General features: G+C 37.8%; 1 protein-coding gene across 2 annotated transcripts in view; it reads right to left on the reverse strand.

Annotated features, from left to right (window-relative positions):
* PPA2 (inorganic pyrophosphatase 2) overlaps positions 1-18,582 on the reverse strand; it is a 111,491-nt gene that overhangs the window by 49,940 nt on the left and 42,969 nt on the right. For both annotated transcript variants that reach the window (XM_015138926.3, XM_028848657.2), the window contains one exon: positions 11,834-11,960. In XM_015138926.3, the coding sequence (XP_014994412.1) occupies positions 11,834-11,960 (127 nt within the window). The remainder of the gene's footprint in view (positions 1-11,833; positions 11,961-18,582) is intronic.

Genomic DNA, 18,582 nt, shown 5'->3' on the forward strand with positions numbered 1-18,582 from the left:
GCTGGAGGCATCATGCTACCTGACTTCAAACTATACTACAAGGTTACAGTAACCAAAATAGCATGGAACTGGTACCAAAACAGAGATATAGACAAATGGAACAGAACAGAGCCCTCAGAAATAATACCACACATCTACAACCATCTGACCTTTGACAAATCTGACAAAAAGAAGCAACGGGGAAAGGATTCCCTATTTAATAAATGGTGCTGGGAAAACTGGCTAGCCATATGTAGAAAGCTGAAACTGGATCCTTTCCTTACACCTTATACAAAAATTAACTCGAGATGGATTAAAGACTTAAATGTAAGACCTAAAGCCATAAAAACCCTAGAAGAAAACCTAGGCAATACCATTCAGGGCACAGGCATAGGCAAAGACTTCATGACTAAAACACCAAAAGCAATGGCAACAAAAGCCAAAATTGACAAATGGGATCTAACTAAACTAAAGAACTTCTGCACAGCAAAATAAACTCTCATCAGAGTGAACAGGCAACCTACAGAATGGGAGAAAATTTTTTGCAATCTACCCATCTGACAAAGGGCTAATATCCAGTATCTACAAAGAACTTACATAAATTTACAAGGAAAAACCCCATCAAAAAGTGGGCAAAGGATATGAACAGACACTTCACAGAAGAAGACACATATGCAGCCAACAGACACATAAAAACATGCTCATCATCACTGGTCATCAGAGAAAGGCAATTCAAAACCACAATGAGAAACCATCTCATGCCAGTTAGAATGGCAATCATTAAAAAGTCAGGAAACAACAGATGCTGGAGAGGATGTGCAGAAATAGGAAGCCTTTACACTGTTGGTGGGAGTGTAAATTAGTTCAACCACTGTGGAAGACAGTGTGGCGATTCCTCAAGGATCTAGAACAAGAAATACCATTTGACTCAGTGATCCCATTACTGGGTATATACCCAAAAGAATTGTAAATCATGCTGCTATAAAGACACATGCACACGTATGTTTAATGCAGTACTATTCACAATAGCAAAGACTTGGAAACAACCCAAATGTCCATCAATGATAGACTGGATTAAGAAAATGTGGCACATATACACCACTGAATACTATGCAGGCACAAAAATGGATGAGTTCATGTCCTTTGCAGGGACATGGATGAAGCTGGAAACCATCATTCTGAGGAAACTATCACAATGACAGAAAACCAAACACCACTCATAGTTGGGAGTTGAACAATGAGAACACAAGGACATAGGGCGGGGAACATCACACCATCACACACCAGGGCCTGTTGGGGGGTGTGGGGCTGAAGGAGGGATAGTATTAGTTGAAATACCTAATGTAAATGACCAGTTGATGGGTACAGCAAATCAACATGGCACATGTATACCTATGTAACAAACCTGCACTTTGTGCACATGTACCCTAGAACTTAAAGTATAAAAAGAAAAAAAAAAGAATAAAGGCATAAGAAAAATCAAGTATGAAAAAGTAGAACAAAAGTTGGAAGATTAGTCTCATATATGCCTTATTACAAGACTTCATAATTAAAATAACATGACGCTGGCATAGGATTATATCACTGACACCATATAGAATCCAGAAACAGACTCCTGTATAATGAAATGCGTAAGAAAGACATTCCAAAACAGTAGGAAGAAAATGACTTTCTGTTCAGCAGTGTTAGAAAAAATGTATACATGGACAATGTAAATTCCACATAAATTCAAGACTCGATTGTAAAGATAATAAAATATAAAAGAGTGAAAAGAAAATAAAAACATCTTTCTGACCAAGAGGTAAGAAATCTTTAAACTAGAATCAAAACACTAAAGTCATGTATAAAAAACACTGATAAAATGGGATACATCAAAATTTAAAACCTCCGTAAGCCAAAAGTCAATATAGCATCTCTGCAAATAGAGAATATTTGCAACCTAAATAATAAAGGATTATTATCCAAAAACTCTGGTATACCAAAAGAATGTCAACCCCAATAGAAAAAGTGCAAACAATTTATATACTCAATTCACAGAAGGGAAGATACAAATAATCCAATAAAAATACAAGAAAGATGCTCCAACCCAGTAGTAAGCAGAAAAATAAAGAATTAAAACAAGATAAATCATCTTTTACGTATCAGATTGGCAAAAAAATAATAAACTATTATTTAGGAAGCATTTACTCTCATACACTGATGATACAATCACTGCAAAAGACACTTTGGTAATATCTAGTAAAATTTTGAAATACTTTAAACCTATGGCTCAGTAATAGTGCCACAGGATTCTTCAGCTGTCGTTTTTCCAGCTGGAAATCTCTGTAGCCAGCGGCGCCTTTTCGCGAGTTTTGCTTAGCCCGCTGGGCTCCTTCCACCCACTTGGCCTGGCAGGCTGCACTCCGCTCATGCTAAGCCTGGATCCCATGCACGCCAAGGGCAAACCAGGCACAAAGTGGCAAGGAGCAGGCAACTCTGGGCACCAGCACAGGCACTGGCTCCCTGTGAGGCTGCAGCTGGACCGGGCAAACACTGCAAGTGGCTTCCACTGGAGGCTCCAGGAAACATGGTGGCACTTAGAAGCTTGGAGGCACCAGGAAGTGCAGAGCCCCAAAGAGGATGTCACAGCCCTGGCTCAGGGAGCCATTAAGTCTGGGATCCCTGAAGGCGCCCAGCTCTTCTCTTCTCCTTGTTGCCTGCAATGTGGTGAGCAGGATCAGAAGGTAGCATATTTCAGCCTTGTTTGCCTTAGGGTTCCTTCAGTTTCACCATTTGGGGGGTCTGGAGTTCTCCCATATAGAGGAAGACTGAGGTACCTGGGCAAATGGAGGGTGAGCAAGGCAAGGTGCTTTACTGACAGTACAGATCTCACAAGATCAGAAGTAGGTAGCTCCTATCCACAGGCAGGTCATCCCATTGAGCCTGAGGCCCACTGAGACTGCAGCCCTCAGTGGAGAGGAGACCCAAAGTGGGTAGTTCCTATCGCAGGCAGGTTGTCCCGTCTTCCCGAGTCTGGTTGAATCCCAGGTTTTTATGGGCTCAGGAGGGAGGAAGTGTGTGCTGACTGGCCCATGGGCAGCCATGGTTAGGCCCAGAAAACACACCATAGGTTCTCACTCCAGGCCAGATTTCACCCAGAACAGACAGCCTGGTCCCCAGGCTTCAGGCCGTTCCTGGCTTTAAGGTGGGGCTTCAATGTGGACCCACCTCCTTCCGCCCAGAAGCCTCTCTGCCTCCCGCTATCTATACATCATCTACTGTACCCAGGCTGTTTGTGCCAAGGGGCACCTGCAGGCCTGCACCAAGCCACCCTCAGCACCCCTTTGGCCTCCCTCCCATGTTCGTCAGTGCCAAAAGTCCAGAGGGGGCAAAGGTGGCAGGGGGCTGGTGTGTCAGTGCCACTCTGAGTGAGGGCGCACCTGGCTGGGTTGCAACAGCACCCAGGTTCAGCCATGACTTCACTCCAAAATCAGAGTGGGGAGAGGCCAGGCAGCATTAGCAGGCACTTCTGAGCTTGCAGAGGTCGGGTGGGGGGCTTCCCAGGCCCCCAAGAGTGCAGGGATGCCCAGGTCCACAGCTGTGGCTGGGTGGCTGCAGCTGTGTCCCAGAGGGTGGTGATCCCACCCTGTCAACTCAGAAGGGGATGGGGCTCCCACTTGTTCCTGGCTCCCGCAGCTCGGTGGAGCTCGCAGTCCTGGCTGTGCCTTCCCGGCTGCAGCCAAAGTCTTTGCTGTGGCTGCTCCAGATGGGCCGCCGCTGCCAACAGTAGTATGTCATTTAAGCTTCACAACTTGTAAATTAGGTATTATTTATCTCTTTAATGCAAATTAATAAACTGGGACTCTAAAAGGTTAAGTAATTTGCTCAAGATCTCAAAGGGAATCAATATATCAGCTTTAAAAATGGAGTAACAGGTGTGTGGGGGGCAAATATCAAATTGAATTAGGTAATTACATCTTAAGACCTTCTTCTAACTGAATAAATATCAAAATCATTACCTATTGTTCTATATCCAGGACTAGAATGTCCAACCAGCAGAAAAGAATTCATTAACGAAATGGTTCTCAATTTGAAGGAAATCTATTAGAATCACCCATGGAGCTTTATCTAGCTATATAAATTCACATCTCTAACCTTTCTATCCACTTCCACAAATTGACAGCTACCTATACTTCCACAAAGATTAGGAGGAAAAAAACATTAAAACGCTGCTTTACCTGGATTATCTCCACCAAACAATAACACAAAGTGAAGAAAGCATACAATCGGCTGAGAATTTTTTGTTTTTAGATAAAAACCAGTGACATAAAAGTAATACCGTATCTCTTTGCCTTTATTATATAAAAGGGGAAAAAAGACACCAGGATATGGCCTTATGCTAAAATTTTGTCCAAAGGGGAGGAAAAAAGAAAAATGAAAAAGGAGTTTCCATTTTACTAAAGGAAATGATGTTGATTCATTCGCACAACACTCTCATCCCAGTACTACAAATGTTGCTCCCACAGAACTAAACATGTGCACAACTAGTACCCTCTAAAGAAACTCTGTGGGAAGCAAGAACATGTGTTTTTAATGACTTACAAAAACTCACAAGAAACAAGTTTCATTTAACAACATTCACTGTATTTTCTGTATCACAAATAGAGGTCCCTGCAAAGAGAAATGATTTTCTTAATAATTTCTGCTTACTCAGAATCTCTAAAAGATTTCCATGTTTTCCAAACAGTTCTGCATATCTACGTTTAACATTCACGGGCTGATGAAGAGTATCTTTCATTGTTCTTGCCCTTTCCTTCTCCATTCTCCTTTTCACAAACTGTACTCTTACCAAGACAAAACCTGTACTAAGAATGTGTATTAACATAATGAAAAAATAATGGAATTAACGCATGTCAAAGTGAGTATTACCAAACAAAGTAATTCTACAGAGAGACTATATGCACTGTATCAGAAAAACCTCTCAGAAAAGACTTAGATTTTTCTCAAAATATAAACATTCATTATCAGTTTACAAGTAATTTTACATGACCAGTAAAATGAAAACCATACAGATGCCTTGTACATGGAAGGAATTCAAATATTTCTAATCTAATTTTGATTTGAAGCATATAACCAAGTGGCTAAATGCACAGGTCTCGGGTCAGATTGACCTCCACTGAACTTCCAGCTTCATCACTTAACAGTTACCCTAAAGCACTTAAAAATGTGCTCATATCCCCAAGAAATCATCTAATCCTTTAATTTAAACTGGGTTTCCCATAGCACTAACTTTGAAGATAATTTAGGTCTTTCTACTAATAGAAGACAACAAGCTAAAAATAATGGATTAAAAATATTTCCTAGAACAAAAATTTAGAGATGGGAAAAACCTTGGGGATCTTTTACTGATCAGAAGATGAACTCCACAGTTTTAAGAAATAAAGAAGCAAAGGCTTTGAGAGGTTATGACTTTTCCAAGGTCAGATAATTAATAAACAGAAAGAGCATTTTAGAATTTAGGCCTCCCCCATACTTCACTATATCATAAGAATGACTGAACCCTAAAAAAACTGTAAGAGGTCAAGGTTCAAAAAAGAGACAACAGGTTCTTGGTAATTTAATTCCATCTTAATTATAGTTTTTGAACTCAATTTGTCCTTGTTCCTCAACTGCCTCCTCCCACAACCCATCCCTACATACCTACACCTATTAATGAAATAAGAGGAATAAAGATCAAAAGAGCTATCTTTTCACTGGAATCTCTATCATTGTCCCACTGATGCCTAAATTACTTAAGAGCAAATGGTCAGCACTCTTAGAAAGCAACAAGGTCCAAGGCCACAAATACAGCTGACTAACCCAGCATTTTTCAGAGCCAGACTGGAGTGGAATGACTGGCCATATGATTTAGGCTAGTTACTAACCATGCCCCATGCCCCTTCCACCCGGTGCCTCAGTTTCTCTATCCTTTAAAAAGAGAATAACATATCTTGACTGAAGTTGTGTGAAGATTAAACATAATCCAAAAGAAGCACTTTGCATAGTTTCTTCTTAGGCATATTGCGATTGTCTGACAAATGTTAGAGCTCTTAGGTTGATGATGCTGATATGCAAGCCCCTTTCCAAGCCAGAGTACATTCTGCTGTCTTCTAACACACACAGAAAAGCACATTGAACTTTATTCTTTTTGGTTACAAAACATGAATATTTTCCCTTAAGATCACTATGCTATTCTTTTTCTCCCCCTATATGACAGTATTAAGTTGTGTTTTAGGAGGAAAGGAAATAGAACACTACATTAATTTGCTTATTTTTAAACAATAATTACAGAAGCACTAGAAGTGTTTACTTAGCAAATGAACATTTAAGCCAAATAGATTGTGTCTCAACATATTTAGTTTTGCCTTGAGAGTAAGTAGTTTTGATTTTTAAATTTCTCTAAATATAAGCTGAAATTCTACATATATAAAAGACATACCTTAATAATTTTAGGACAAGTGTGATGCCGGCCTATGAAAATGTCAGAACTGTCTTATTTTAAATAATTGCTCATATGATTTATTCATCTACAATGTATCTATATCAATATAACTGTTCTGATTTCAATTGTTTTAAATCTTTCACATATTCAAACTATAAAATCACCGCACAGGTAAACAGTTACTGCAGCACAACAGACAATAGTTTTCATTTATTTAAAGACCAAACAAAAGAAATCTTCATTGCTCTGCAAGTTGAAACAGCATCTAGGCCTAAATTAGCTCCTCGTGACATTAGTTCTCCTGACATAAGGTCCTTAGGCCCAGTGGCAATACTGAAGAGGCACAAACATCTGTTTGGTGAGTATCTGAAGCTGTACATTATAGAAGGAGGTTAATTTAACCACGAGAAAAATTACACATGCCCTAGCATTTCAATCCTCTTAAAAAGCTCTAAACTTGGTTATTTGATAACCAAAGCTATTATTCGCACTGGCCAAGGCATTTTCTAGTAACAATTTAAGTGTCCTAAAAGTCTTATTAACTCTTACAGGCCATTAGGGTACCAACAAGAGCATTAGGGCCTGAAACCTAATTACAGGGCATAAAATGGTCTTCGTGCTCTGTTAATGAGCCTGCTGAAGTGACCAATTTTGTATCACGGAGTACAGGGAGTTTCATTTCAAATGTTATTTGGACATTTTTTAGACTTTTACAGTGGCTACTCCATTTTTAGAAGGTGAAACTAGAAGACTTAAAGCAGTAACGTTAAAATTACAGAACTATAACCATAAAAAAGTTTTTTACTAATTGAAAAATGTTCTCTGATGCAATGGCTAGTTTAAGTTCAGTCATCATAGGTAAAAACCGTAAATATTAAAACAGGCGTATACAGTCTACCAAAGTCTGTACATATGTTAATCAGGATCAAAAAAGTTACTTCATTTTATTTGTTTCCCAAAAAAAGTTATTTTATTTGTTCACAAATTTAAACAACCCCAAAACATCTTCGAAGAACCACAACTTAAATGTGTCTATATGAATAAAAAGAAAATACACAGATATAAGGACATACTATGAACTAAAACGAGCTTCATTCTCAAAAAAGAAAAACTTTGACAAACCATGCCAAATAACAGCTTCTTTTTCTTTTGGGATTTTTTTTTTTTTTTTTTTTTTTTTTTTTTTTTTGAGATGGAGTTTTGCTCTTGTTGCCTAGGCTAGAGTGCAATGGCGTGTTCTCGGCTCACCACAACCTCCGCCTCCTGGGTTCAAGTGATTCGCTTGCCTCAGCCTCCCAAATAGCTGGGATTATAGGCATGTGTCACCACACCCAGCTAATTTTGTATTTTTAGTAGAGATGGGGTTTCTCTACGTGGGTCAGGCTGGTCTCGAACTTATGACCTCAGGTGATTCGCCTGCCTCGGCCTCTTTTTCTAAAGATAGTAGAAACTAATAGGATGGATATGAATTTTATTATTTATTTATTTATAGAAACGAAGACTCACTATGTTGCTCAGGCTGGTCTCACACTCCTGCACTCAAGTGACCCTCCTGTCTCAGCTTCCCAAAGTGCTGGGATTACAGGTGTAAGCCACCATGCTGGCCAAGGATTTACTTTTAAAATGTCTAATAACAATAAAAACGTACAGGAAATTTAAAAAATCTCTATGTACTCCTATATTACACACATCCCCAGAAAACTACACAATTAAAAAGAAAATTCCTGATAGCTGCCCTCCCCTAAGTGTTTTTAAATTTTTCTCGTTTATCTGACAAACCAGCCAAGAAGTATAGATGACAAATGTTTAAACAGTCATAAAATATAAAATCACTTATTCCTTTATAATATAAATTTCAATTTATACACAGTAATTTATATTTAAAGTTACTGCATTAGATATTTTTGGAAAATGGACACCAGCCAACAATGAAAAGGGAAAACTAAAGAGGGAATGGTAGAATTTAAGTAAGTAGAATTAACCAAGCATTGAAAAGAAACCCGCAGGTGATAGCTATGCAGGAGGTTCAGAGAACAGTCTGTCCAAAGATGATCACTTAATAAATAGTATGATAAATTAAATGAATAATATTTACATAATAATACTGTAAATGCTACTTAGTTTTTAATTTTCAGATTCAACCATGAAGCAAAATAGGAAAAACAATTATACTTCACGTAATGTAAACATTATAAATTTTGACACTATAGAATTGATAGTGGAGCTGAGAGAAGTTAGGTTGTAAGGGACAGAAAAGGATAAAAATATAGAAACTGAATGTTCTAAGTTCTACAGTGGGCAGTTAAGAGTTATTGTTCAAAGTCAATGAGGCAATAAATCCAGCTCCAAATATACAACTTAGAGTTATTAGGATAACAGTAGAAATATGGTAACACAGTTGATAAATGTTTAAGAATTTAAGTTCCTTGTCTTCCAAAGTAATAATTTGAGTCAACAGGGAAAATGCATAATTTAAGAAATTTAAGCACATCATTTACAGAATAGAAGCAATCATTCAAAAGAACAAAAAACATTTGCGATAAGATATGAGAAGATGAGATGGGAGGTAGGAAGAAAAACTTTACTTTTCATGTTATATACCGTTTTTTACACTTCTGAGTTTTTATTTCCATGTATATAAAAATGCCATCTAAAATCCTGTGTTTGTGATTTTAGATGGTAAATATGAAAGACATAAATACCAAATCATTTTAAAAGTTGCTTGATTTAGGATTAAATACTGTTGACTACAAATAATTTTTCAAAAATAAAAAGCATTTATACTACAATCTCTTCTTCCTTTCAATTTGTGCCTACATCAATTTTTTTCCTGGGTCTCTGTAAAGTAAGAGAAAAGAAAGAAGAAAATTCAACAAAGGTATGCAGAACATATTAACAATAATGTGAAGGTAAAAGGAATGAGAAAAAAAATGTGTTATTCTTAAAACTATCAAACTTGCCGGGCGCTGTGGCTCAAACCTGTAATCCCAACACTTTGGGAGGCTAAGGCGGTAAATCCCTTGAGGCCAGGAGTCCAAGACCAGCCTGGTCAACACGGTGAAACCCCATCTCTTCTAAAATACAAAAAATTAGCCAGGTGTGGTGGCACACGCCTGTACTCCCAGCTAGTCAGGAGGCTGAGGCACAAGAATCACTCGAACCTAGGAGGCGGCAGTTGCAGTGAGCCGAGATCGTGCCACTGCACTTCAGCGTGGAAGGCAGAGAGAGACTCTGTCTCAAAAAAACCCTACCAAACTTATTTCATAAAATCTAGATGTAAGAGAAGAGTACTTTAAGTATTAACTAATATGAACAATATACAAATATCCTTAAAATAAACAATTTTCATTTTCCCCATATACTTTACTCATTCTTTTAGGATTTCAAAAACATATTATGAATAAGAATTGTTATATTTTTCATGATGAAAATAACACATGTGTTCACTTTTAATACAATGATAAATGTACTGGTTTTCTAAAACAATAACATCTTGTTTTAACTATTCAAGTTCAATAATTTCTTCTCAACCCAAATCAGCAACTGGCTTTAGTGTTTCTGCATATCTCTTCATAAAAGCAAATGTGAAAGGAATTTAGAAAGATGTCCAAAGTGCAAAGTCATCTCCATTCTGAGTACACAACAGAAATAAAATGAATAGAGTTAAAACTTTTTATTCTAACACTTAGGAAACTCAAGGAGTCGTGCTGGGCTTATGTGATCTAGTTTCAATACCTCTAGTTACAAATATATAAATTACTAGAATCAAGGATGAATTGCTTGGTGTAATAGTATAGATGGGCTATATATTGCTCAGTACAGTACTGAGCAATTCACACTTTAGAATCAGACAGAAACGAGTTCAAGCTGTATACTATTTACATGTTTGCAAACGTGGGCAAGTCACTTACATTCTCTGAGCATCTTCTAAGTTAAGAACAATAATATCTATTATAACAGGCACCAGTGCTTGTTATATGCTGGACAATTTAAAATGTTAAATCACATCTCCAATAGTACTGAACTACTACTCTCTAAATAATATTTTCATTTTCATTCAAGTGCTCAGCTTTTTCAGCTTAAAGGGGCATCCCTTAGTACAGTTTCATGACTTTAGTGTGGCAGATCACAAATGAATTAGGTGGATGATTTGTTTCGGCTGCCTGTGGCACTAATAGATTATCAATTCTCATTTGAGGAGCAGTTAAGGTGCTAAAAAATGTTTTTAACTAAATAAAATTTATTTACTATTCTCATATATATGTATATGAAAAGTATAAAAATAGACAAAATCAGGGTAAAATAATGAGATAAGAAATATATATGGTTTATAGACTTGAGGCTCCTATTTTAAGTGTAGTTTTCACATTTTACTTTTGACCCTCAGGTTACATGCACTTCACCCTACCAGACCTCCCCCTTTCTCAATTATATGCAAGAATGACAACACAGAAATCTCTCCTGCTGTTTCAAGTGCAAGAAAAGGTACATAAACTAAGATTAATACATTGTTAATGAGGTTCGGTCATCTTAGAAATGGTAATATTTCCAGTTTTAGAATTGAAGTTTACAAGGAAAAAGGATCCTGAGCAAGAATAAAACAGGAAAGAAAAATGGAGGAAAAATTGGTCAAAGAATAATAATAGTTGTCATATATTCGACACTGGTATGTGAAAGCCAGATGCTTTAAATAAATCATTTGTTATATTGCCAACAGCTTTACAAGTAGGTATAATCATCTCCATTTAGAGACGAGCAACTGAAATTCAGGAATGATCTACCCAAAGTCACTCATCCAGGAAGTAGCACAGCCAGAACTTAAACTGAAGTCTGTCTGACTCCAAACAAAATTAAATCATACCAAGCTATTTCCAGAACTTAAAATTTCTAGCACATCAAAATTTCATTAGAAGGCAGTTACTTCTTCCTTCATTTGTACAAGAAGAGACAAAAACTAGGTGCAGAAATAGCTTTTGCTGTCAATGACACTCCTTCCTTAGTTTCTTCTTGTTAGTCATATGAACAAAAGAGATTTCAAGGTACAAATGCCAGTATTGTATGCTTTTATTCCTAGTCAAAGGATGCTTTCAAAACAATTCCCAATAGCAGGTGGGCCATCAAAACCATGGAAGGAAAGAAGAAAGGAGGGAAGGAAGGAGTGAAAGGGAGAGGAGGAGAGTGAAAGAGAGGTGACAGGAGAGGGAAGAAAAAGGGAATAGAGGGAAACCAGTAGAATGTACTTTCTTCATTTAAAATATAATGTGTCTATCTACCTCTTTTCTTCTCTCGTTTTTAAAAAGTACATTTAACTCCCCTATGTGAACTTCTTTTAAGTTCTAAGAATTCCAATGACACACTAATTTACTTTCACTTTCTGGAAAGTAACAGTCTTACCATGAAACTTTGAGGCTTCAGGATCATTCACATTGATAGCAATTAATTTCCAATCTGTTTCACCTTCATCAATAAGAGCCAAAATTCCGAGAATCTTCACATGAATAACTTCTCCACAAGAAAGAATCTTTAAAGAGAACAGAAATTCACTATAGGCTTTGGAGAGTTTACTCACATATCACAAAATCCATATAAAAGATGAAAAGAACTACAGACTGAAATGTAATAAAGCCTCAATAATTAAAAATAACATGAAAATAGCCAAAGTCTGCCTTGCAATGAATGTCCCTTTAGAGTTAACTTTCTCAAAATTTCCACTTTCACCAATGATTGAATTACTTTACTGATAAACAAACAACTTGCCCTCCCATTGCAAATAGCTAAAAAACTGGACAGAATATATGAAATCACTCATTTCAGACATTAAACAACAGGCAGTACAGGACTGTGACCCCAGAGAGAAGTAAACAAATGAGAAAAGACATCTGATTGCCCTGGCTTTCTGCTCAATACACGTTCCAAACCACGGTAGAGAGAAAGGAACCCTGTAAGAGGACAGGGATCTCACTGAGGTTAAAGAACAGAGTTTAAAAAAAAATGGAGAGGATGAGGCAGCTGGAATTTGTAGGGCATGGTACTAGAGATAAGAAATAACTACAGCAATATACATTGGGGTTCCCTTGAGACACGGATTAAACACTAACCTGTGCATGCATGGGATGAGACTCTATAAGTCAAGAGAAGAATAACTGCCAGAGATCTATAAAATGAGTTCCAACCACCCAGGAAAACCTCATTCAACACAAGGGGCATTCATTAGTGAACCTATAACAGGCATGCCTTAATGGTAGGACTAAACTGGCTCTCAAATAAAGGTTACTCTAGACCTGTGCTAACAAAGTTTTAAAAGTGCCTGGATACAACCAAACTGACTCACAATTAACTACCTGTAAAAACAAATATTCTTTAAAGGAAGACAACAACATCCAGGCACTCAACATAACACAACATCCAAAATTCTGTCAATACACAAGAAAATGTAAGCTCTAAATGGGGAAAAAGATTAAAAATCATTCAACAGAAACATTTCCAGAAATGTTAGATGATTTAACAGATAGGAACCTCAAAACAACTACTGTAAATATGCTCAAAGATTTAAAGAAAAGCATGACAATATGGAAGGGAGAAATAGAAAACATAAAAAGAACCAAATGGAACTTTAAAAGCTAAGACATACATGATCTGAAATGAAAAATTCTCTCAATAAGCTTAACAACAAAATAGATATTGCCAAAGAGAAAATTAGTGAACCTGAAGACACTGTAACAGAAACTTTCCAAAGTGCAGCAGAGAAACAAAAAGGATAAGAAAAAATTAACAATCCCAGTGTCCTCTCGGACAGCATCCAGCACTCTATCTCATGTATAAATGGAATTCCAGAATGGGAAAGAGGAAGCAGAAAAATACTTGAATAAATAACAACCAAAAATTTTCCAAATTTGATGAAAAGTATAAACCCACAGATTGAGAAAGCACGCATGCACACACACACACACACACACACACACACACACGTGCACGCCCATCAGAATAAACAAAAAAAAATCCAAAGTGAAGCACATCATAATCAAAGTGCTGAAAACCAGTGACAATGACAGAGAATAAATCTTAAAAGGAGATAGAGGGGAAAAAAGATTACATAAGGGTATGTTGATCAGAATGACAGCCAATTTCTCTTTAGAGGCAATGTAAGCCAGAAGACAAAAAAATGAAATTTTTAAAATTCTTAAAAACACTACCAACCTAGAATGCTGGGAATCAGAAAGACTTTGCAAAGGGGAAAGGGGGACCCTTCTGGGACGATGGAAATGCTTCATATTTTAATTGAAGGAGGAGGTTATGTGTGTGTATACATAGGTCAAAACTCACTATATACTTAAAATGAGTACACTCTATTGTAATATATGTTATATATATACACATAATGACTTAAAGTTTATTTTAATGGTTAAAAACAAAATAGAAGGTTGCTTCCAAGATGTCTGAATAAGAACAGCTCTGGTCTACAGTTCCCAGCAAGATCAACGCAGAAGACAGGTGATTTCTGCATTTCCAACCGAGGTACCTGGTTCATCTCACTGGGACTGGTTGGACAGTGGGTGCAGCCCACGGAGGGTAAGCCGAAGAAGAGCAGGATGTCGCCCTACCTGGGAAGCACCAGGGGTCGGGGGATTTCCCTTTCCCAGCCAAGGGAAGCCGTGAGTGACTGTACCTGGAGGAATGGTGCACTCCTGCCCAAATACTGTGCTTTTCCCACAGTCTTCACAATCAACAGACCAGGAGATCCCCTCCCATGCCTGGCTTGGTGGGTCCCACGCACATGGAGCCTTGCTTGCTGCTAGCGCAGCAGTCTGAGATAGACCTGGGACGCCGGAGCTTGGTGTGGGGAGAGGTGTCCACCATTACTGAGGCTTGAATAGGCGGTTCTATGCTCACAGTGTAAACAAAGCCACAGGGAAGCTCGAACTGGGCGGAGCCCACCGCAGCTCAGCAAGGCCTACTCCCTCTCTAGATGCCATCTCTGGGGGCAGAGCGTATCTGAACAAAAGGGAGCAGCCAGCTTCTCCAGACTTAAACGTCCCTGCCTGACAGCTCTGAAGACAGCAGTAGTTCTCCCAGCATGACGTTCAAGCTCTGATAACAGACAGACTGCCTCCTCAAGTGGGTCCCTGACCCCTGTGTAGCCTGACTGCAAGATACCTCCCAGTAGAGGCTGACAGACACCTCATATAGGCAGGTGCCCCTCTGGGACAAAGCTTCAGGCAGCAATATTTGCTGTTCTGCAGCCTCTACTGGTGAAACCCAGGCAAACAGGGTCTGGAATGGACATCCAGCAAACTCCAGCAGACCTGCAGCTGAGGGGCCTGTTAGAAGGAAAACTAACAAACAGAAAGGAAATAGCACCAACATCAGCAAAAAAGTCATTCCTGCCAAAACCCCATCCGCAGGTCACCAACATCAAAGACCAAAGGTAGATAAAACCACAAAGATGGGGAGAAACCAGAGCAGAAAGGCTGAAAATTCCAAAAACTAGAACGCCTCTTCTCCTCCAAAGGATCACAGCTCCTCGCCAGCAATGGAACAAAGCTGGATGGAGAATGAGTTTGACAAGTTGACAGAAGTAGGCTTCAGAAGGTCAATAATAACAAACTTCTCCGAGCTAAAGAAGCATATTCTAACCCTTCGCAAGGAAGCTAAATCCTTGAAAAAAAGTTAGACAAATGGCTAACTAGAATAACCAGTGTAGAGAAGAGCTTAAATGACCTGATGGAGCTGAAAACCACAGTACAAGAATTTTGTGAAGCATACCTAAGCGTCAATAGCCAATTCGATCAAGCAGAATAAAGGATATCAGTGATTGAAGATCAAATAATGAAATAAAGAGAGAAGACAAGATTAGAGGAAAAAAGAGTGAAAAGAAACGAACAAAGCCTCCAAGAAATATGAGACTACATGAAAAGACCACTACGTTTGATTGGTGTACCTGAAAGTGACGAGGAGAATGGTACCAAATTAGAAAACACTCTTCAGGATATTATCCAGGAAAACTTCCCCAACCTAGCAAGGGAGGCCAACATTCAAATTCAGGAAATACAGAGAACACCACAAAGATAATCCTCAAGAAGAGCAACCCCAACATATATAATTGTCAGATTCACCAAGGTTAAAATGAAGAAAAAATGTTAAGAGCAGCCAGAGAGAAAGGTCAGGTTACACACAAAGGGAAGCCCATCAGACTAACAGCGGATCTCTCGGCAGAAACCCTACAAGCCAGAAGAGAGTGGGGGCCAATATTCAACATTCTTAAAAGAATTTTCAACCCATAATTTCATATCCAGCCAAACTAAGTCTCATAAGTGAAGGAGAAATAAAATCCTTTACAGACAAGCAAATGCTGAGAGATTTTGTCACCACTAGGCCAGCCTTACAAGAGCTCCTGAAGGAAGCACTACACATGGATATAAACAACCAGTACCAGCCACTCCAAAAACATGCCAAATTGTAAAGACCACTGATGCCAGGAAGAAACTGCATCAATTAATGGGCAAAATAACCAGCTAGCATCATAAAGACAGGATCAAATTCACACATAACAATATTAACCTTAAATGTAAATGGGCTAAATGCCCCAATGAAAAGACAGAGTGGCAAACTGGATAGAGTCAAGACCCATCAGTGTGCTGTATTCAGGAGACCCATTTCATGTGCAAAGATACACACAGGCTTAAAATAAAGGGATGGAGGAAGATCTACCAAGCAAATGGAAAGCAAAAAGAAGCAGGAGTTGCAATCCTGGTCTCTGATAAAACAGACTTTAACCAGAACTCATGTTCTAACTCACAAGTGGGAGTTGAACAATGAGAATACATGATACATGGAGGGGAACATCATACACCGAGGCCTGTTGGGGCTTGGGGGCTAGAGGAGGGATAGCATTAGGCGAAATACCTGATGTAGGTCACGGGTTGATGGGTGCAGCAAACCACCACGGCACACATATACCTATGTAACAAAACTGCATGTTCTGCACATGTAACCCAGAACTTCAAGTATAATAAAAAATAAAAAATAAATAAACAGAAAAAACTCAATTGAAATGGAAGAAACCACGAACAGGCAATTCACAGAAGAAATGAAAACAGCCTTTAAGGGTATAAAAAGATGCTCAAGCTCATTCATGATATAACTACCTTGTGGTTTAAATTAATATCCCTGCTTAGTGTTTGCAGAATTCTCACACAATAGGTAGTTGCCTGTCATTTTGATCTTCTCCTCCATATTTTGCTTTCTCTGTTCTGGAGGAAATTTCTCTGGCTGCCAGACCTAAGTCTACAAAGGGGATCATTTTTCTTATTCTATCCAGAGGAATCAGTAGTTGAAGCAAAACTTTTAATTTCATTCCACTGAACAAGCCTGGAAATTATGGACATAAGACAGCCTAGGCAAGTGTGGCTGGAAGTGCATTATTTTATTACCAAGAAAATTTAAAGATAAATGAGAATCAAAGATGACCAAGAGGCAGAATACAAGGAATGAGTAGATGACAGTAACTAACTAAGCTGGCACATCTTCCATTGGCAATACTACTCCAGTCACTGGCAGCTATCATCAATGAACCTGAGATTTTCAATATGTGTATAACTTATTCCCTTATGCCTACCTACAAAGTTTCATATAATGGTCAATATTCCAAAATTTAAAAGTTAAGAAAAATGTCATTTTAAGGTCTAAGAGCAATTTTTTAATTAACAAATCAAAATCTCATCACATTATGTAAGTAAAAACAATCTATATATTTAAAAAATTAGGCACCAAGAAAGTGGACCTGTTTACAGTTTCAACCTATTGCAATCTGTGCTGAAACTGAAGTTATTTACATGTCTTGAAATTTAAGATATCCACTAGGCCTAGAAGCTCACACTAAATAGAAAATAAAACCATTACATAATATAAACTTGATTCCTCCTGCTTGAGGGGAAAAGAGACCTGAGAATCCTTTTAAATTGCTTCATAGTACCTTTTTTACAAACCACATTTATCAGTTACTAGTGAAAAGTAAAACATAATGGAGTAAAGCCTTAAGAAAATAATAAATGATATTGACAAAACAGGTTTCGCAAAATACTTCAAAAATATTTTAAGAGAAATCCAGAAATAGTGTGACTTAAGCAGATGTTCCATGTGCTTAAGAAAGTTATTTCAGTGAGGCTCCCTCAAGCTGCCAATGTCAAGTTTATATGCGTGCATTCTTTCTATACATCCTTTTATTTTTAAAGGTTTGGTTGGCTATAGATTTTCACTGTAAACCTGGAATTTGAACACATGCTTCAGAACAAATTTCTTCATAATTCAAAATGCAGTTTCACATTTAGAAAACAAGGTATGTAGAAAAAAAGTCACTTCTCTGTCCTGAAATTATTTATTTTGAGGGAAAAAAACCTAGAATTTTAAGTCATAAAGTCAAATAAATCCTGTCAGAATATTTGGAAGTTGATTCTAAAATATTAACATAAATCTGTATGGAATTGTAATTAGCTAACACAACTAATGTGACTGTATATACTAACTGAAATCTGAATTCCAGGGGAATATACACAATTATATTAGACTCTTACATGTTTAGCCTCTATTAAGTACTCAGCTCTATATTAGGCACTGTGTATTAAAAGAAAGAATGAATTGTTCTCAAGGATTTACAGTCTTAATTTGGGTGACTTAGATACCTCAGGGCAGAAAAGAATATAAGACTGAACACATAGTGAGTTTAAACATGTAATATCAACACTATATGCCTCATTTCTCATAGCTGTGCCTTCTTCATTTCTAATGCCACTGCCCTGATCTAGGAACAGAGAGTCAAGGTAGGTTCTCCAATATGATAAAAGGACAAGATAGAGGCTAACAAATCAGAAGACTATAACACTATAGACATGAGGTAATTTGGATCTAGATTAGAGACGTGACAGTGGATAGTCTAGATAAGGGTAGTGAAATATTTAAAAGGAAAAACAAATAGTACACAAGGAGAAAAGAAAATGATTTACCAAACACATACTGTGTGACGGGCACTAGATGATATCTTCTATGGGTACCATTTTATTCTTCACTTACAAAAACTAGTGTAGAGTGTAGATATTATCCCCATCTTGGAAATAAAGATACTGGGATTCACAGCAGTTAAATAATTT

Source organism: Macaca mulatta, chromosome 5, assembly GCF_049350105.2.
Source record: "Macaca mulatta isolate MMU2019108-1 chromosome 5, T2T-MMU8v2.0, whole genome shotgun sequence".
NCBI classification, from domain to species: domain Eukaryota; kingdom Metazoa; phylum Chordata; class Mammalia; order Primates; family Cercopithecidae; genus Macaca; species Macaca mulatta.